Source organism: Eptesicus fuscus, chromosome 20, assembly GCF_027574615.1.
Source record: "Eptesicus fuscus isolate TK198812 chromosome 20, DD_ASM_mEF_20220401, whole genome shotgun sequence".
Classification (NCBI taxonomy): Eukaryota; Metazoa; Chordata; class Mammalia; order Chiroptera; family Vespertilionidae; genus Eptesicus; species Eptesicus fuscus.
The window spans coordinates 17136102-17157993 of record NC_072492.1 but is presented as its reverse complement, the minus strand read 5'-3'; the positions used below and the strand labels follow the sequence as shown (position 1 = coordinate 17157993).

At 41.1% G+C, this 21892-nt stretch overlaps 1 protein-coding gene across 2 annotated transcripts in view; it reads left to right on the top strand.

The window, feature by feature from the left end:
- The window catches only part of VPS53 (VPS53 subunit of GARP complex), a 155352-nt gene that overhangs the window by 54254 nt on the left and 79206 nt on the right, over positions 1-21892 (top strand). For both annotated transcript variants that reach the window (XM_054709025.1, XM_008147865.3), the window contains 4 exons: positions 3891-3969; positions 6865-7008; positions 7472-7614; positions 10688-10829. In XM_054709025.1, the coding sequence (XP_054565000.1) occupies positions 3891-3969; positions 6865-7008; positions 7472-7614; positions 10688-10829 (508 nt within the window). The remainder of the gene's footprint in view (positions 1-3890; positions 3970-6864; positions 7009-7471; positions 7615-10687; positions 10830-21892) is intronic.

Below are 21892 nucleotides of genomic sequence, written 5' to 3'. Positions count from 1 at the left end.
AGTGCTGCAAACACTCATCATGTAGGGCTGCTGCAAACTCAGGAGGATTTACTTTTCTTTTAGTGGAAAACCTCTATTTGCAAAAATTGTAGGGTAATATAGAGCATGTACTATTATTAAGTAACACTAAAAATAACACAAGAGAAAAAACCTTGTTTTCAGTGCTTGACTACAATTGTTTTTCAAGAGGTATTAAAAGTTTGAGGAAAGTCCAGACTTCTTATTTTTAGCATCATTTCTGGTGATTTTCCTCTCTGATGTTTACATAGCAATGGTAGAACCATCTGGAAATGATAGAAATAGCTATTTGTTTGGGGAGAGGGGAGAAGGCAAGTTATACCCTATGCATTGCTTCAGCTTCTCTAATTTAATAGCTTTCTGTCCATAAATTATAGAAATATAGAAGGTTGTATTCTGAAATCTTTGCCTGTGCATTTGAAATATGAAATTCATGGATCTTGATTTGAATATAGTTATTTTTTTCCAACTACCCCTCTGGAAAATGCTTAAACACTAATATAACATTGAAGGAAAGATTTTTTTTAAATATCATCTTCATATTACAAATCCTCCTGGCTTAAGAATATCCATGAAAGCAAATGTTTCTAGTAATCAGTCAATATTTCCTAAGAAAGAATGGAAGAGTCTTGCATTCTCTTGAAACCCTTGAACTAAAAATATTTTTCAGGGCTATTTCTAATCTCTTATATGTGAGAGATACCTGGCAGATTGCGATCACATGATGTAGTGATGAAAGAGACTAAAGCAGAGAATGAAAAAGCCTGCCTAGCTGTGTGTATGTGACAAGTTCCTGCTGAAAGAACTTTAGTTTCAAAAGTGTAAGTTTCGAAAGAGTAAGGGTTTCAAAAGTATAAGGGTTTCAAAAGTATAGGGGTTGTACTTGATGTCCTCAAAAGCATCCAACTGAGTCACTCTAAGATTCTGGGTTGAGATTATAGAGCCTGTCTGTTTGGAAATGGAGCAGCTCAGACTAATGTGGCTAATTAACCTTTCTGTCCCGGACACACCAAGTATTTGGGAGGTCAGTTTATTGTGAACCTTTGTATTTTGTTTGGGACTGTCATTCACAAGGTAATGGAAGCATCAGGGTTACTTTAGCTACAAATGTCTAAATAATTTTCCTAATTTGCTGCCCCTTTGCTACCACCCCTTATGAAAACTGATAACACATTTAGGAAAGGGCACCTTTAAACAACCCGTAGTCACATGGCATGAAGGATGCTAGGAGTCAGTTGGTTGACCTTTCTTTCTAGGCAGTACAGTGAATCTTTTATTTCCTAAGAGTGATCAACACTCAACCAGGCAGAACTTATTTGGATGCCAGGAGGAATTATTATTTACTGTCCTATTCTCTACCAGTTGTAGATTGGTTTTCATAAGAGTGACTAGGAAATCTTGGTAGCTCAACCCTTCTATGTGCTCTGCTAACAGAGTCTCAGCTGTTCCCTCTCTTTACAGTAGGCATTTACTTTTCATTGTTAAAAGAGGAAGGAATATAAATAAAGGAATCAAGTTGAAGATAGATTCTTTCAAGTGATTTTTTCCCTCCTAGGATCCTGTTTAGGCAACTGATTGTAAAGACTGCTGTTCACATCTCACCCTAATGTTACATGGAATTGTGGTTTGGGTTTACAGACACCATCATTAATGTCAATAAAGGAAATGGTTGCTCTTTCATCGGAATCACTGATAGACACTTCAAAAACTATGCATGGAGACCTTTATGTGCGGAAGCTTATTCTTCGGCTCCAACATGAATTATGCATCTGACTTGTAGTCTCCTGTAAAGATGGATGCTGTTGGCAGCTAGTGCTACAAGAGGGGTGTTGTGGAATAATCAGTACTAGAGAGGACGCTGAAAGGCATCTTGTACAGGCCTCCATCTCCACCCTCTTATTTCACAACTATTCTTAGCTGTAGTCTTGGTAGGGGAAATGGCTTCCTTATGATTATGCCTGGCTCACTAGTGGCACAGCTGAATCGAGACTATCTCAAGAGGTGACTTTAAAAATGGATTGACTTACATGCATGCATATAAGCCTAATCAATGGACACAGACAATAGGGGGGTAAGGGCATGAATGGGGGGATGGGGGGTAATGGGGGAATAAGGACACATATGTAATACCTTAATCAATAAAAAAAATTAAAAAAATGGATTGAAGATGACTAGGGGGTCTGCAGATCACAGTCTGATACTTCACCTCTCTTCTGCACTCGGGAAGTACCAAGGCTCTGGTTGTCTTTTCAGGCACCCCAGTTTTAAATCCAGTAAGAAGATGGAGTTAAGGGATGATGGGGTGACAGGGGCAGAGCTGGGCCCATCGGTATCACTGAGATGCTCAGGAGTCCTGAGAATATGGCCCAGAGTGCCCCCTCCAGGAATCGTCCCTGTGGTTCAGGAGGGAATAGTGCTGCCAAGAGGAGAGTAGGAAGAGAGGGGCCTGAGGCTCTGGAAGCTCAGTCTTGTGACCTGGCACCAGGGGAGTCTGTCTGCCTAGCCCATTACATGGAGTCACAAGACCTCCAAGGTACAATTTTACAAAAGCTGGTTCTCTTTCCTGTCAGAAATATTTCCCATTGTCTTTTGGGCACTTCTGGATGGATGGCCTTGATTCTGATTTGGGGAGCCATGCAAGTTATCGCCTTATCGCAGTCTTTTCTAGCCCTCTTGAAAACTAACTGAAAAGGCTGCAAACTCCCCTATCAGAGTGGTTTTAAACATTTTGAAGATAGTGGAAAAATCCTGTAAAGTATTTAAAATAAGAGCATAATTATGACTATGCCACAGAAAAATCAGACTGTTTTGGGTTCTGCCTATCCCCTCGTTAAAAAAAATATCTCAGTAGGTTGCTAGGCACTGCCTAGTAGCCAAAGAAATTGTGGTTTTGAGCTATTCACTATTTCTAGAAACTTCATAAAGTTAATTCCAAAGTAGCAGGGTGGAGACCAAGAAAGGAAGAACACTATTTTATGGTGCTTTTAGCAAAGATAAAATATTCGCCTCGGGCTCAGGGCAGTTTAGCAGCGGCCTCAGAGCCTTACTCCACCCCAGCTCCCGAGGCTGGCTGGGGCATGGCCGGCTGCTGGTGGAGGACCTGAGCACTGCAGGGGACCACGATGACACAAACTTTCTCATCCCAGCTGTGCTGCTTTCTTCTCTCGTTTAAGCAGAAAAATACTTATTGAGCTCCTAATGTACATGCAAACCACTGTGTCAAGTACTGACCCTCCGTTTTTAACTGATTTTCATCATAACTCACTCAGTCCTGATATTCACAATCTTCTGAGTGAACGTAAATCTTCATTCAATGGCCTTCACTCTCAATTAGCAGTTCATCTTTATCATTTTAGTCTTTATTATTTCTACTCTAAAAAACATTCCTTTTATTCATTTGTTAAAACTTATGAACCTGATCTTGGTTTCTTGGTTGGAAAAAAACAACAACTCTGAAATAGTATGGAGCTTTCCTCCCATTCTTTACTCCAAGGAGCAGGTGAGCAGTTATACTGGTAATTCTAAATGGATTTATATCTGATTTGGGCCTTATTATATAGCATTTTCCTATAGTATAACTACTACCTAATGATATTTTGTAAAGATTAATATGTACTACCTCACGACATGGCCTAAAAAAACTTGGATATAGAAAATCTGTGGATATAGAAAACCCATGTTGTGTTTAAATCAGATAAACCTGGATCCTGGTCATAAACCTGCTACTAACTAGTGTGTGACCTCTCATCTAGCCACCTTCCCCCTTCCTGTCTCTAAAGACTCCACTAGTTCTGACCTCTATAGATCTTTGCATAATTACTTATGAATATTTGAAAATGACCAGACAATGATATGTGTTCTTTTCTCTGCAGAGTGAAGGCTGCCCAGACTGAGTTAGGACAGCAGATCCTGGCTGATTTTGAAGAAGCGTTTCCTTCCCAGGGTACCAAGGTACAGTTTTGCATGTTCTCTCCAATCTTTAATATTACCACCATTCTTACCTAATTCACACCCACTACAGTTACTATTCCCATTTATCATTCCAAAAGTGTTTGCTGGCAGCCATCAGTCTGTTTGCCAAACCTTCAGGATAATGAGACCATTCTTGATTTCAAATATCCCCAGGCGATGTTGATTCCTCATTTATGTTCTTTCAGCATCAAAATGTGAGGCGTGAGGATGGGTTTTGGTTTAATTTAATGTGTGTCAAACCTAATATCTTGTCTGCCCAGTAAATTCCTTTTTTCTCATGTGTTTGTTTTTTTTTTTTTTTAAATCTTCAAGCCGCAGCGTTTTTTAGGATTGTTACATAACTTACTGGTTTCAGTTTGGTGAGAAGACAACCGGGAGGGCAGTCCACAGGCTTATGTAACGGAGTGACACAGTTCGGAGACTCGTTTTTAACAATGGAATCCTGTTCTTTGGCATTAATCCCTTTCGTTCTCACTGGTGGCATAGCTGTTTGTGTTGTGTCTGGGGAGCCCGCGGTGTTTCGCTTGTGAGCTATTGGTTACACTTCTCATGTAACAAGCTTTGCCTCACTTGGCTGGCATTGTGCTTGGTGAACTGCCTTTAGCTCTACCTTTAAACTGTAGCAGACATAATCTTAATGCTTTGCATGTGTCAGGGAGGGAAGAGCATTCAGAAGCTTTTATTCCTCTATTATTTGAGCTATTTCAAGAGAAAGAATTGTTCAATGCAGATATGAGCCAAAGTACACCCGGGCAGGCAGCATTCCTCACTGCCCTTGGTGGGCGGAGATGGCGGATGTATTTTTATTTACGGAGCCAAGGAACATTTTCGGAATCTGTGTTATAATTCAATAACTGGAAATATCTTAATCATTTTTTTGTGTGCTCCAAAAAAGAAAATTAAGAAGTAGGTGGGGGTAGCTGCCCCCGCTTTGTAGATTACTACTTTCTATAGGAAACCTCCTGATTTTAATGTCTGTCCATATTGTGCCTGTCTTTTGGTAATCACACATTTTATTTGTAAAGCTTGTTCCTTTGAGGACTATATCCTTATTCATTGGATGTAAGTCTGGGGAGGGGATGTTGGAAAGCCATTCTGTGAATAGAGATTGTAAGGTATTCACAGATGATCAGCACTAGACTCTTGTTAGTGTCGGGTCTGCTGTTCATCCGTTTCAGGAAGTTTCCAAAAGATGTGGATGAAGCCCAGCTTGATTACTTAGAAGAAAGTAACTGTGACCTACGGCATCTCTTTATCCCAGATCCCACCAGGCAGATGAAGTTAAAATGGTTTTCTTTAACAACTTGCTTCCCTTTTCTCTGACTGGGTAACAGTGGGGTTTTTTTGTTTGTTTGTTTTTTTAGTTTTCTTTTGTCCTTTTTAATGGTTGTTGACTTTTCTTAAAGACCTTGTGCTGTTATTTCTATTTCAGAAATAGAACTCACGATATATATATATATATATATATATATTTAATTATTTAAAGTAACCTATGTAGTCCTTGTGAAATGAAAAAATCTGAACCCATGAGCTCAGGGTTTGGCTTCCGTGACTTCTCTATTAGATCAAACACTTTTACTCACAAGCAGGAGTTGAGCAGAGGATGACATATCAGCCACTCAATGTGGGGCTAGTCAGCATTTTAACAACTGAGCTCTGAGGCAGCTTCGGTAACACTTATGAAACATAAATTTCAGTGCAGGTGGGTAAATTGGACAGAACTGACAAAAATAAAACAAAACACAAAGATTTGGAAGAACCTTACTCATTCACCTAGTTAAAGTTCATCATTTTTCAGATGAGGTTCAATAACTGTGCCAAAGCTACGTGGCTACTTAGCCAAGCCAAGAGTAGATTCCAGGTGTTCTTTTTACTGTGGTCCACTCAGCCAGCCACGTTCATGCAGTGAGGTGCCATAAAGAAAGGTTCATCGAGATTGAATTGCCTTCGGCAGTTATGACAAAGGCCTTCCCAAATGACTAAAGTCTTCCCATTGTGATGTATAGATACAGCCCCTCGATGCCCTTCTTCTGTTCTTTTTAGGTCAAAGGGCTGATAGTATAATATTTTACCTTAGCTACATGTCTGAGTGGTTGAGTATCTGTAAAACAAATCTGATGGAACTTGCTTTTAGGTTTTAAATGCCACCGTATTGTTTGTTTGGCACAAATATAGCATCTTAAGAATAGGAATCTTACCTCTCTCCTTGTCATAGCTGAAGCAAGGAAACATTTTTCTGGAGGCCATTTAACTCTTGAAGATCCTTTTTGTGAAAGAATAAGAGAAAATATGTCATTCTTTTTTTTTTTTTTTCATAATAACCAAACTACTGCTCTATAATGAAAGATTACTTCATGACATTCCCTTCCTACCCCCTTAAAAAAAAACCCAGTAATTAAATGTAATTTTTGAAAGCTAATACATTTACCTACATTACAATAATAATTTTGTTGCAAGTGTATCATAGTTCTGAGACACAGTCAAAAAAAGAACAGGATTCTGAGGTTGGAATCAGGGAAAGTGGCACAGGCGGCGTGAGACTGGGTCATTCTGCCTTCCGGGCTCTTCCACAGGTGATTCCAGTTTTGGTGTGGGGAAAGCAAAATTTCCTGTGATCATTACAGGCCATGTTTTTCAAAATGTCTCATTGCTGATTGACAGAGTAGCTTTTATATTGGCTACTGCACTGTAGCTTAATGATTCTTTCATCGAGGAGCAAGCAGCTAAAATATCCATCTACAGCAGAGGAATGAGTGTCAGGGGAGTGGGAGCAGTAATAACGTCAAGAGAGGAGCGGGAAGTAGCAGCTGTCAGAGGCCAGGAGAGGCAAAGGTTGTTTCTGGCTTCTGAACTGGTGTGTGTTTGTTTTAACAGAGGCCAGGAGGACCCAGCAATGTCCTACGAGATGCATGTCTGATTGCTAATATTTTGGACCCCCGAATCAAACAGGAAATCATTAAAAAGTTTATTAAACAGCATTTGTCAGAGTATCTAGTCCTTTTTCAAGAAAACCAAGATGTAAGTATTGACCAAATGAGATCAGATGTGACATTGGAATTGTATTGAAAATTGAATGCTCTCAAGCCTCCTGATTTATACTTTATTATTATTACTGTCTTAAAGAGTTGATTGTTGAACCGTGAATGCTAGGGGCTAACTGTATAGTTCAGTGTTTCTTAATGGTTTTGGGGTCACTGACCCTTTGGAGAAATTAATGAATGCCTCAGATCTTCTCTCCAGCAAAAGGCATTTATGCCTAAAACTCTACATACAGTTTCAGAAAATTTATAGACCTCTGAAGCCTATTCATGGACCCCAGGGTAAAAATCTCTGGATCAAATAAAAACGTAGCCTAAATGCTTTGAAACCATGAAAAGTAGAGAGTTTGGCTGTGTTTTTCTTGGTTCCGTGTTTTTGCTTTCCTTAAACTGTCAATACTACTTCTAATACTGGGGTGGACTTTGTTCCCTGATTTTCTAAGGTTGCCTGGCTGGACAAAATCGACAGACGCTATGCCTGGATAAAACGCCAGCTTGTGGACTATGAGGAGAAGTTCGGCCGAATGTTTCCACGTGAGTGGTACATGACCGAGAGGATTGCAGTAGAATTTTGCCACGTCACAAGGTAGATATCAACTCTGCTAGTTTGGGTGTTAATTGAAATCAGTCTTCCTGTCTTTAGCGGATCCATGTTGTCTTGTGGATTGGAATCACTTCCTGATCCCACCAAGTGATTGATGGCACCCTCATATCCAATTATCGCCCCACTCTCTGCTTCCATCTTCGCTCCAGGACTTTCCTTTGGCCTAGCCCTTGCCTGAACAGCCTGTCTTCTTGGCTTCACCAACTCAAGATTCATCAACCAAATTTACCTGTAGTGAGTGATTCATTGCCCACATTTCCTCTTTGTCTGTATCACATATATCAGTTTGCAGTTGTATATACCCATTATCAATTTGCTTTTCTAAACTTGATAGATAGCTAGTTCCATAAGGACAGGGTTAGAACCCACTTCAGTGACATAGTAAACCATCAGGAAATATTTGTTGAACAAATTTCCCACTCTACAGTACTTATAATCGTTGGGTAGTTAATAATATTGGCATCTGAGTGTTCTAAGCATTTTAAAGACCTGTCTTCTGTGTCCATGAGTGTAACCCAAGGCCACATAGTCCTTTATATCCAAGAAGGTTTTATCAGTGTATCTATGACAAAGCTAAAGCTAGAGTCAAAATATTTTATTTTTACTTGCAGTGGTGGTAACTGGATTTTATTAGTTATATATTTCTTTTTAATAGTTCACAATTACAGTAACTCCAGGTTAATAAAAAGATTTCATATCTAACCATAACTCAGCCACCTTAGAGTAATTCATTATAGTCACTTGTCTTAAAATCACAGAGACTATAATCAAGTTGCAAGCTTTAAGCACATTGTGGTGTGGAATATGTTTTAAGGAAAACTGGCTGTTGATTTTGTGGTTTGGGTTTTTTAATAGAATTTCTTTTTTATAACAATTTTAGATTCACAGCAATAGTGACAGGAAGATACAGAGATTTCCCATATACCCTCGCCCCACACATATATTGCCTCCCTCATTATCAACATTCCCCCACCAGAGTGGTGCACTTGTTGCAAGCAGTGAACTTACACTGACACATTATTATCACCCAGACTCCATAGTTTACATTAGGGTTTACTCTGTGTTGTACATTCTTTGTGGCTATTGTTTTAAGAAACACATCCTATCTAATAAAAGGGTAATATGCAAATTAACCATCACTCCATCACAAAGATGGAGGCGCCCATAGCCACAAGATGACGACACCCAGTCCCCTCAGCCTCACTGGAGTCCCCCAGTCCTGGGGGAACGCCGCTGAGAGTGGGCAGTGTGAGTGGCCTGGCAGAATGCTTGCTTTGTCGCCACAGCGACGGAGGGCCTCTGGGGCGTGGAGCAGCCGGGGCAGGACGCTTGCTTCATCACCATGGCAATGCCCCGGCTGCGGAGGGCCTCTGGGGGACAAGGGGACCAGCCCACCTCCCGTGGAAGGAGCTCGGCTCCCGCGGAAGTGGCGGGTGGCCTACTGCGCGTGATATCATGCGATGGGCTACTAGTTTGCTATAATAGATTTCGATAACCTTTTAGTATTGATTCAAGGTCAGTTGTGGTTGTCACTTCCTAAGTCCTGATTAGCAAAGAAAGATGAATTCCTCGAGAAACTGGTAAGTAATTCTCCTTAGCCTACAGTTCAGTGACTTGCAAGCTAACTCTGAAAAATGAAGTCTGCAGGAGACTGGAAGTATATACTATACAAAACCTGCTATTGTGTCAGATACTGGCAGTGTTTCTACTAAGCTTTCAGTGTTTCAAAATCCTACAGATATATAATTCTCAGATAAGCCTTGTTTGATTTTATCATTCATTTGTGGGGGGTGATGATCATAGCTCAGTTCAAAACTCTTATGTCACTGCTCCTGGACAACTTACATTCTGAAACAGAGCACATGAGAGGCACATAGACAGGCAGGAACAACCTAAACACATACGTGTCACTTTTCACATGGAAAGTCTGGTCTCTCACCTATATTTCCAGGGTTCTTGCTCTCTGTTTGAGGAGAAGATTATTTCTTTGGAAGATGGAGGGCTTTGTAATTCAGTGATTAATGACTTGTGAAATTACATAGAAAATATGCATTTTTATAAAATACTGTTTCATATATATAATTAACAAAGTATTGAAAGGTTTAAATATTTAAAAATACTAATAACAATTTAAACAAATTGGTGTCCATAATCCTTGATTTTTTTATTTTTATTTTTGACTGGTAGATAATTTCACCTTAAAATTCTTATTTAGAACTGGAGGCCTGGTGCACAAAATTGGGTAGGGTCCGTAGGCCTGGCCAGCAATCAGGGCCAATTGGGGCCTTCCCGCTACCGGCCGGGGCCTCCCTTCCCCTGCTGCCGGCTGGGGCCTTCCTTTGTTCCACGCCGCCCCCTGTTTGTCAGCGCATATCATAGCGAGCGATGGAGTCCCTGTCTCCTGGTTGAACTCCCCAGGGGACACGGTGCATATTAGCCTTTTATGTAGATAGATAGATAGATAGGTATTTCTATTTCCCAGGAATCAAAGTGAGTTGGTAACAGATCTCAGGATTTGAATGACCACACACTTTAACAGATATATATATAAGCTAAAGCCATTTACTTTGTGCCCTGGATGGATAGCTCCGTTGGTTAGGGGAGTGTCCCTATACTCCAAGGCAGGCGTCCTCAGACTACGGCCTGCGGGCCACATGTGGGTGTTTTTGCCGTTTTGTTTTTTTACTTCAAAATAAGATATGTGCAGTGTGCATAGGAATTTGTTCATAGTTTTTTTTTTAACTATAGTCCGGCCCTCCAACGGTCTGAGGGACAGTGACCTGGCCCCTGTTTAAAAAGTTTGAGGACCCCTGCTCCAAGGTTATGGGTTCTATCCCCAGTCAGGGCACATACAGGAAACAACCAATGAATGTATAAATAAGTGGAAAAACAAATCAGTGTTCTCCTCTCTCTCTCTCTCTCCTCTCTTTCTCTCTCTCTCTCTCCCAAATAAATAAATTTTTTAAAAATTAAAAAACATTGAAAAAAACATTTACTTTGTCTTATCTTGAATGATCCATTTGTTTGACAATATTCTTATCTCTTTATTTTGAAGGACAGAACTTGCCAAGATTATGCGGACCAGAGCTAAGGAAATTGAAGTGAAATTGCTTCTTTTTGCTATTCAGAGAACAACTAACTTTGAGGGATTTCTTGCAAAACGCTTCTCTGGCTGCACTCTGACAGATGGTGCTCTGGTAAGAACTCCCTGAGGGAGGTGGGAGCATGAAACCCATGGGTTGGGTAGCTGGGCTTTATTCTAGTCTTTCATGGTATGGTGATTTGTTTGTCTCTTATGCAGTAGTCCATGTTTTTATTTTATTTTTTAAAAATCTGTATTGTTGAAAGTATTACATATGTCCCCTTTTCCCCCCCATTGACCCCTTATAGCCCACCCCTGCTTCCTACCCCAGGCCTCCACCACCCTATTGTCTGTGTCCATGGGTTATGCATATATGCATACAAGTTCTTTGGTTGATCTCTTCCCACCCACCCACCTACCCCTGCCTTCCTCTGAGATTTGACAGTTGTAAAATATGTCTATCTTTTTTTTTATGGAATCTGCCTTAAAAATGTATGTTTTATTGGTTTGAGAGAGAGGAGAAGGGAAAGGATAGAGAGAGAAAAACATCAATGAGAGAGACACATCCATCGGCTGCCTCCTGCATGCCCCCACTGGGGATCCAGCCTGCAACTGAGCATATGCCCTGACTGAAAATTGAACTGGGGAGTAGTCCATGTTTTTAGAATGGCCTATCATTTTTTCTAAGCACTAGAGGCCCAGTGCATGAAATTCGTGCACTCAGGGTTGTGTGTCCCTCAGCCCAGCCTGCACCCTCTCCAATCTGGGACCCCTCAAGGGATGCCCGACTGCCCGTTTATGCCTGATCTCGGTGGGATCGGGCCTAAACAGGCAATTGGGCATCCCTCTCACAATCCAGGACTGCTGGCTTCCAACTGCTCGCCTGCCTCCCTTCCTGATTGCCCCTAACCGCTTCTGCCTGCCAGCCTGATCACCCCAAACCACTCCCCTGCCAGCCTGATTGATGCCTAATTGCTCTCCCCTGCAGGCCTGGGTCCCCCCCAACTGCCCTTTCCTGCAGGACCAGTCGCCCCCAACTTTCCTCCTCTGCTGGCCTGGTCACCCCTAACTGCCCTCCCATGCAGGCTTGATCACCCCCAACTGCCCTCCCTTGCAGGTCTGGTCCCTCCCAACTGCCCTCCCCTGCTGGCCATCTTGTATCCACATGGGGGCAGCCATCGTGTGTGTTGGAGTGATGGTCAATTTGCATATTACTCTTTTATTAGATAGGATAGAGGCCTGGTGTATGGGTGAGGGCCAGCTGGTTTGCCCTGAAGGGTGTCCCGGATCAGGGTGGGGGTTCCCTTGGGGCGTTGGGCGGCCTGGGCAAGGGGCCTGTGGTGGTTTGCAGTCTGGCCATGCCCCCCGGCAACCCAAGCGGAGGCCCTGGTATCTGGGATTTATTTATCTTCTGTAATTGAAACTTTGTAGCCTTGAGTGGAGGCCAGGGCAGGCCAGGGCAGGTAGGAAGCTTGGCTTCCTCCATCACCAGGGGCAACCTAAGCCTCCTGCTCTCTCCAGCTCAGTGGCTGCTGCCATTTTTGTTGGGATTTACTTATCTTCTATAATTGAAACTTTGTAGCCTTTGAGCAGAGGCCAGGGCGGGTGGGAAGCTTGGCTTCCTCCTGCTTGTTCCAGCTCTGTGGCCGCCGCCATATTTGTTGGGTTAATTTGCATACTTGTTCCTGATTGGCTGGTGGGCGTGTCTGGTGGGCGTAGCGGAGGTATGGTCAATTTGCATGTTTCTCTTTTATTAGATAGGATAGGATGGGCCCCATTTTACAGAGTCACAATTTTGTGAGTCAGGGAGACCTCACTTAATTAGTCACAAATACCTTATTATTTTATTAACTATTGAATTTTATTATAATTAGCACATGTTTTTACTACAGAGTTTGGCTTCTTAATGTCTCTGGTGAGCAAACCAGGTCAAGGTGTCTCTATAAACTTCAAAGCCACGTGTACAGACTTGCATGTCAGAGAGATTCCAAAAGGTGAAACACAAAGGACACGGGTCAGAGGACTGTCCTCCCCTGGAAAGCTGGACTGTGGTGGTTCAATCACTTACTCTCCATGTAAGCAAAGAGCAGGCCCAAAGTGTCTCTCTGAAAACCTCTTTTTTGGAAACCCAGGTTCCCTGCTAACACATAATATACTTTCTTCAGATTTCCCATCCATGGGGAAACAAAATTATTATGTTTTATGGTAGTTTCTGTTTACAACATTATACACACACAGACTTGAGCTCCCTGAGTGCAGGAATCATGGCTGACTCATCTCTGCTTCCTAGTCATGCAAAGAGCACACAGATCTTGTGCAGGCAGACAAGAATGAGGAGGGAGGGAGGAAGAAATCAAAGTTGAGAGTTATAGCTCTTGAGTTTCCTTTAAAACTGGATTTAAAAAAACAACTGCTGGTTACAACAGAGAAGCGATGTGATTGGGTAGGAAAATCCTTAGATCAGCAACCAAGAGAGACGTGTGGTCCAGTTTTGACTCTGCTGTAACTCAGTGTACTGCCTTCTCAGTTAACTGAAAAGAATAGTCTCTCCTTTAATAACAGAGTACTAGGGGGACTAAACAAGACATAAAACCCAGAAGCCATAAAGAAAAGGACTGAAACATTTGACAACATAAAAAGAGAGAAATTCTGTGTGTGGAAAAAGAGACCACAAACATAATTAAGGGACATACCACAAACTAGGAAAAAAACAGTTTAAGCTATATAAGACAAATGATTAATATCCAGCATACACAAAGAATTCTTACAAGTCGCCCTGACTGGTTTGGCTCAGTGGATAGAGCATCAGCCTGTGGACTGAAGGGTCCCAGGTTCGATTCTGGTCAAGGGCATATACCTTGGTTGCAGGCACATACCCAGTAGGGGTTGTGCAGGAGGCATCCAATCAATGATTCTCTCTCATTGATGTTTCTAACTCTCTATCCCTCTCCCTTCCTCTCTGTAAAAAGCAATAAAATATATTTAAAAAAATAATTCTTACAAGTCAATATGAAAAAGATAACTCAAGAAAAATGAGTATAGAGTAAGCAGGAAATTCATTGAAGAAATAATAGTTGGCTAATAAATATGTGAAAAAAATACAAGAAGATACTAATATCCATACATCAGGTTGGCAAAAAATATTATAAGAATAACAAGATGGGATTTTAGTACTAGTATACAAATTGATACAGTCTTTTTGGAGAGCAAATTTTCATTATGTATCAAAAAATTTAAATGTGCATGCCCAGCCGGCGTGGGTCAGTGGTTGAGCATTGACCTATGAACCAGGAGATCATGATTCGAGTCCCAGTCAGGGCATATGCCCGGGTTGTGGTCTCAATCCCCAGTGTGGGGTGTGCAGGAGGCAGCCGATCAATGATTCTCTTTCATCACTGATATTTCTCTCTCTCTCCATCTCCCTTCCTCTAAAAAAAAAATTTAAATGTGCATGCACTATGAGGCAACAATTTCACATCTAGCTGTAAAGTCTACAAAGAAAAAATCCATACCAAGGAAGAGGTGAATTGCAGCCTTAAAAGCAAAAAAAAAGGATTTTTGTAATGTCCATTCTTAAAGAATGGTTAAATAAAGAATGGCTCTCCTCTCTGCCCTTTCCGTCCTGTGCAGTAGCACACAGCAGTTAAAAAGTGGTAGAATGGGAGGTAGATCTAGATGTGCTATCACAGGAAAAAAAGACACTTCTCAGATATGGCTAAATGAAAAATGTAAGCTTGCAGGCCAATACATATGGTATAATTCCATTTATGTAAAAAGCAAAACATGTTTATGTATGTAAGGGTGTAAGAAAAAGGTCTGGAAATGATAGCAGTGGGTGTCTCTGGGGAAGGAAGTTGGAGTGAGAGTAGGTGGAGAAGCAAAGAAATTTTTTTTTCGTTCTACTCTGGTATTTTGCTTGAATTTTTCTTATACAAATGCATTTACATATTTTTAAAACATATTTTTTGCATTTACATACTTTAACAAAAGTATGTTATTTTTCAATTTTTTCAAATGAGGGAAATGGTCCAAAACAGACTTCCAAACTTTTTTCTCTAACAGACTCTAATGTGGAATCCACACAGAATGATAGCTAACTTATTTTGAACATCCACTGTGTCCCACACTGTTGTAGGTGTGTTTTCCTAAAGTCACTCACTTTACTTCATCAACTATAGGAGGTAGGTGCTATACTCGTTTGAAACTTACCTGAGGCCACATAGCTTATATATAAATACAGAAAAACTGAGCTACTGTAATTGAAGGAGAGTAAGAGCAGAGATTGGGCCTAGAGTCCCATTCACTGGTTTACCCCTCTACTATCTTCTGTAGTCCCCACCCTTCTAGTCCTAAAATTCTGGGACTTCAATGGGTTCCTGTCTGTCCCCCAACTCCCAACCCCCAAGACCTGCCTCAGAGTAGGCGCATCAGGAGTTAGTCCCTCAAGGCACTGGGCTTAAAGAGTAGAGGCAGCAGCTCTCAGTTTTAAGACAACACCATAAGATTCTACCTATTCAGTGCCACTTATGACTTTATTAAAATAAGATACAGCTGAACCACAAAGCACTCTTTCTGTACTTAAAAATAGAAATATGTATGTAATATACACATACTAGTATATATACACACTTCTCTGTCAACTCACATTCAAAATGGATTTCTGTTTATTTTATTTATTTATTTTTAAAATCTTCATTGTTGAAAGTATTACATATGTCCCCTTTTTTCTTCCATTGACTCCTTATAGCCCACCCTGCCCCAGGCAATTGTAGTATCGTGGAAAAAAATAGGCCACAAAACAAATGAAAATGCCCTTAAAGACAATGCAAGTCACAGAAGGACATGGGTAACGGCCATGACATTGAAAGAAACCTGTCTCTCTCCGTGAAGTAGATGGTTGACTTCAACACCACCTTGATTTCCTCATGTTGGCTCTCCTCTCTGCCCTACCCAAGCCATGCTTCTGGCCTGGTTTCAAGCAGAGACTCCTGCAACTCTGGGTTCAGCCCTACAGAGATGTGTTTGGGGGCAAAGAAGTTTAAGCACTGGGCACAGGTCCCAGCTGGGAGTGTCCCCTGAGGTCCCAGGTTCCAACTGGACAGGGTTGGTAGAGCATAAGGTAATTTAGCTAACTGTCTAATGGGAAATGGGTCCCAACAAAGGATGCCTAAAAAACATTTGAGCCAGATACCTGTTTTCAGCTATTCTTCCCCTTCTTTGACTAGACTTTACTTTCTGGTGATTTTGCTTTTACATTTAGGGAGCTACAGGGTTACAGAGGAACAAATGGCCCTGTTGTACCAGATGACCAGGGTAGCCTGTAAGCTTGGGGTGGTCCCAGGACATTTCAGGCCTCGCTCGTGCTAGGAAATGTTCCAAAGATCAAAAAAGCCAGAGTAGCGTGGGCAGAGACAGCCCCTCTAAACAAGGTGGAGACACGGAACAGAATAAACACACAGACCGTGAAAAGCTGGCAGGAGCTGTATGCAAGTTTGTGGAGACAATGCTTTTTTGTAGAAAACCAATATAGGGATGTCAGAATGGCAGGCTGACTGTTTACCTACTGTGGGAGGAGAGGGCTTCTCTCCACATTCACCCACTCTGCCAGGGCCACGGTCCTGAACTACAGCCTTCTGTGTCCTGGCAAATGCTGTGCTCTGTGGCGTGGGGTCTGGTCAGCTAGGAGCACTTGAATCTTTTTCACTCATCTCTTCCTTTTTGGTCTTCTGTTTTTTGAAATTTTCTGGCATAATAGATTTATAAATTCTCCTCCAGTTGTTCAGTTGTTTTCCCTCCTATCAAGTTTGCAGAGAGTTTTGGGTTACAAATCGTTGGCCAGAAAATCCTGCTCAACTATGAGCTCTTTATTCACCCCTCAGTTGGTTAGATTCTCCACAGACTTCTCCAAATCATTCAACTTCTTTAAGTCAAACTCTTCCCCTTGATCATCTCTGTTCTAGTTATCATTCTGCATTCCAGGGCCTGACAATGACTGCTCCATAGCCCACAAGGATTTTCCCTTAAAAACTAGTTTCTAGAAAGGCAACAGAACTCCTGTGGGCTCTTCAGCAAGGCAGGCCAGGTCTTGGAGAATCAGTTCACTGCACCTGCTGTGGGAAGATGTGAAGGTAGTGCTTCTTGCTGTAGGTAATGTTCACTTTGAGCTTGGTCCTGCCATCACCTTGCCATGGACCAAGTAGGAGGACACCTTCACCTGTAGCAGAGACCCTGGTGGATTAGTCAGGGCCACTGACCATGCTCCCAACAGACAGTGCTAGAAGGAGCCTCGCCTGGGCTGAGCCAGGGGTTCCAAGTGGCCTGACTCCTAGTCTAGCTGTTGGGCACCCCTCCTGAAGACCTGCCATTCCTTGTCTCTTTACCTCCTTCCCATGCTGCCTTGCTCCTGGGATATACCAGTATGTGTGGGGGGTTTTGTTTGTTTGTTTGTTGATTTTTGTGTGGAAAATCTTTTGTGGCCACCATTTTATTTCAGGGTATCAGAATAAACTACAAAATGAACCAGAGTATATCTTGATACCCTTTAATATGCCAAATTTCATAGAAAGTTAGTGAATTCCTTGGAAAGTTATGAAGGAGGTAAAAAGTCAGCCAAGGAGCCAGTTGACCAGAGATGCTCCCAAGTCCACCCCCCTCTATCCTTGATTGATTGACAGTAAAACAACGAGGATGAGTTAGAGGAGTGAGGAGCTCACCTGGAAAGATCTGCCACAGAGGAGCTCCTTCTAAGAAGTGTGTAATGATTCATCTTTAGCTCTTTTTGGACAGATGTGACTTTGACATCTGATAGAAATGCAGACTGAAAAAACCTTAAGGACAGGGCTTGTTTTGTCTTTGTTGTTCTAGCCCTAACAAGTTTATAATGTCCTGTGCTGTTGCTATTACTGGAAGAAGTGAGCTGCCACTGTGTTTTGCTAATTGCCTCAACTCCTGACCCTTGAGGAGGGATTCAAAATAGCTTGTAATAGTCTTGAAATTAAAAGCAAATGTCTCTGTGTGAATTAACTAGTGACTTGATGATTATTAGGGACTTGATGATAATTAGTGACTTGATGATTAGATTCAAGATAAACACTATATTTAGCCTCCATAAAAGCAGAGTAGATCGGGTTAAGTTGTTATAATTGGCACACTGAATTTGGAAAAATTTTTAAATGAAATTAAATTTTTTTCCACTTAATGCAGCTGCATTTCTCCTTTTCTTGGCCATTGCATAAGTTGCCTTTCTAAATAGAATTGTTCTTTGGCTTATAGGGGTCATTTTAATATACATTTATATTTGCCCAGTTTTAAAAATTACATTATAAATATAGAAGTTGTAGGTGTAATTTTTGACCATGCTGTTTGAGCATAAGAGTATTTGCAAAAGGTTCACTACTTATAAAAACCCACACAGAGTGACTTAGCCTCCAGCTCAGTCTTCCAACAACTGAACACCTGCATTAGGGAGCATGTGTGAGAGGAGGAGGGGGCAGGGGCTCTGCAGTTCTGCCTAAGAGCAAGGACTTCTGTCCAGAACAAGGAAATAGCGTTCCCTTATCCAGGGAGCTCCCTTCAGTGTTTCAAAACATTTATAAATGCTTCATTTGCTGCTAAAGGAATACATTTCTTCATGTGAATCACATCCTAATGGGGAATTAACTTCTGTTTGTTTCTGAGAAGAAAGTACCTCATGGTCAAGAGAGAACATTTGGAAATTATAGGCAAGAATGAAAAGGCAGACAAAATGTCATTTCTTTTCCCAACAAACAGATGAGAATTTGAGTGTGTTCATTCTATACATTTTACAAATTGAAATTCCACTTTTTAAATACATTTTTTCTCTGCTTATTTTATTTTTAAAGTTGAATATAATTCATATAACAAAATTTCATATAAATCTCACCATTAAAAGTATACAATTCCTTTTTTTTTTTTTTTTAGCATATTCACAAGATTGTGCCACGATTCCAACTATCCAATTCCAGGACATTTTCATTGTCCCAAAAGAACACACCCCACCCCAAACAATCACTTCCAATTTCCTCCTTCCCCCCAACTCCAGCCAACTACTAATCTATTTTCCGTCTTTATGGGTTTGTCTATTCTAGACATTTCACATAAAGGGAATCATCATTGTGGCCTCTGTGCCTGGCTTCCTCCTCTTAACATAGTATTTTTAAGGTTCATCCATTGTGTAGCACATAGTGCTTCAGTCTTTTTTTATGGCTGAATAACATTCTATTATACGGATATGCATTTTGTTTAGCCATTTGCCAGTTAATGGACATTTGAGTTGTTTCTATTTGTTGGCTATTATAATGCTGTGAAATTTGTGATTTGTGTACTAACTCTTGTGTGAACATATGTTTTCAGTTCTCTTGGAAATATATCTGAGGGTTACATGGTAACTCTGTGTTTAACTTTTGAGGAAATGCCAAATTATTTTCCACAGCAGCTGCACCATTTTGCATTCTCACCAATGTAGGAGAGTTTTAATTTTTCCACATCCTCGCCAGAATGTGCTGTTTTCTGTTTTGTTTTGTTTTTTAATTACAGTTATCCTCATGGTGTAAAGTAATATCTCATTGTGGTTTTGATTTGCGTTTGCTTAATAACTAATGATGTTGAATATTTTTTTCATGTGCTTATTGGCCATTTGTGTATATTTTATAGAGAAATGTCTGTTTAAGTTTTTTGCTCATTTTTTTTTTTAATTACTTTATTGATTAAGGTATCACATATTTGTCATCAACCCCCTCCCCCCGTTCCCTTCCCAATCCCCCCCACACGCAAGCCCCCCCGCCCCCCTGTTGTCCGTGATCATTGGTTAGGCTCATATGCAAGCACACAAGTCCTTTGGTTGATCTATCTCCCTTGTCCCCACCCTCCCCTACTTTCCCTCTGAGGTCTGACAGTCTGATGGATGCTGTTCTTGTTCTTCAGTCTATGTTGTTCATCATTTCCCCTAGATGAGTGAGCTTATGTGATACTAGGAATACACTTATAGGAACTGAAAATGAGACAAGCAATAATGGTTATGCTGAGAGGCAAATGAATCAGTCTGTAGTGAGTTTCTTTCTGGGCCAACAGTTCTTTTGAGTCCCGGTTTCTATGTCCAACAGTTGTTAATGTGTTCATAACAGCAGTGATATTTCAGTTCTGGATGGTGGACAAATGGTGGTATTGCAGGTCTGACCCTCTCTGGTTTGGTCCTGGGTAATCTGCAGTGACGCATATCTGCTGACTGCTAGTATGGCAAGGCATCGTCAGAGTCTTCCATCTCTGGACTGTTTCTCTTCTGACTTCATGGCTGGAGCAGTCCTGTCAATTCCTCTCTGTTGCAGGAATCCACATGTCTCGGAGTTGTTTTCTGAAAATATACAAACATATTCTCGACCAAAAGTTAATAAAGGAATATTTTCTATAAATTTGATTTGCGATCCTTTTTCTTTTTTTTTTGCCCAAATGATTTTCCTTTGGCTTGTTTTGACACCATGTATGTTTTACCTGGGTGACTTGCTGTTAGCATTACAAATGAAAGTTAATTTTCTAAAGTAAAAATTTTCTAGATGTAATTTATTTGCAGGATATTTTTCCTTACATGATATTCTTCTACTATCCCCCCTTTTTTGGTTTAAATATTGGGAGGCTTTTGGAAATTTTATGCTGTAATCTTGATAGCTTTTAAATTTTACTTTTTTGCACTAAAATGTGACTGCTTTAGGTTCATTATATGTTATGCAATTTTACCATGAGATGAACTATCAATAAAAATTTTAGTTAACACTTTAGTAACAGCTTTTTTGTCCAGTACAATTGATTTTTCTAGAGTATTTGCTTATTTTGATTGGCCAATTTAAATTAGTCTGAAAACTTGACTACTATTTTACTGTCAAATTTAATATTCTAACAACCATCTTGTTTTACCCTGTAATTATTAGTGGAGAGGATTATTTGCCTTCTTGAGTAGGCCCTGAGCATTCCTGGTGCTAGGCTGGATTTAGATATCCTAGACCCCAGTTCCCTGGATCATGGGTGCAAGACATCTCCATCAAGTCTTGTTGCGGTGAGAGGGCATCTGCTGTCGGCCAAGTCTCTGTTACCTGGGTCCCGATTTGAGCTGGGTATGTGAAGCTGAGCAGCCATGGGGGCAGGAGATCTCCTTCAGCAGGGGTGAGGGTTCAGGCCCCTGCAAACTTGGGGGGGGTGAAGGTTTGTGCCCCACCTCTGTTGACCCCCAAGTTCTCTCCTGATGGCCCCTGTGCGACTGTGCCTGTCTTAGGTTGTTCCTTCCCTGAGGAATCTTACCCGTCTCTGGCTAACCAGCCATCCTCCGGGGCCAAGCAGGGTGATGTGAGGTTTAGTTCTGTCTCCTTGGTCGACTATGCCCCCATGGCCTCCGCGCCCAGCACCTGTCTTGGGATCCCCTCGCCTGCTGGCAGGGTCCCAGCACTGATCACATATCTTGTGGAACCCAGGTTTCTTCTCCAAGGAGGCCCAGCTCACCCCACTGGGCGAGAGACACATCCATGGTACCAGCCATCATGAGGTTTCACCCTTGGCATGAACAGAAGCTCAGGTTTTTGCTCATTTTTAAGTTGTCTTTTTATTATTGAGTTTTAGGAGTTTTTGAATATATTCTAGATATATTTATGTATTCATGTATTTTATAATGTATCCGGTATATGATTTGCAAATATTTTCTCCCATTCTGTGGGTCGTTGTTGTTTTTGTTTGTTTGTTTTGGTAGTGTCGTTTGATGTACAAAAGTTTTTAATTTTGATCAAGTCCAAATTACCTATTTTTCTTTTTCTTATATATATATTTTTTATTGATTTCAGAGAGGGAGACAGGGTTAGAAACATCAATGATGAGAGAGAAACATTGATTGACTGCCTCCTGCACACCCCCCACTGGGGATCGAGCCCGCAACCCAGGCATGTGCCCTTGACCGGAATCGAACCCGGGACCCTTCATTCCGTAGGCTGATGCTCTATCCACTGAGCCAAACCAGCTAGGGTCTTATTTTTCTTTTTTGTTATTTGAGTTTTGGTGTCATATCCAAAGTTATAAACATTTTTAAATTAAAATATAAAGTGATCACAATAAGTCTAGTAGCCACCTGACACCATATAAGGTTATTATTATATTACTAGTGGCCTGGTGCATGAAATTTGT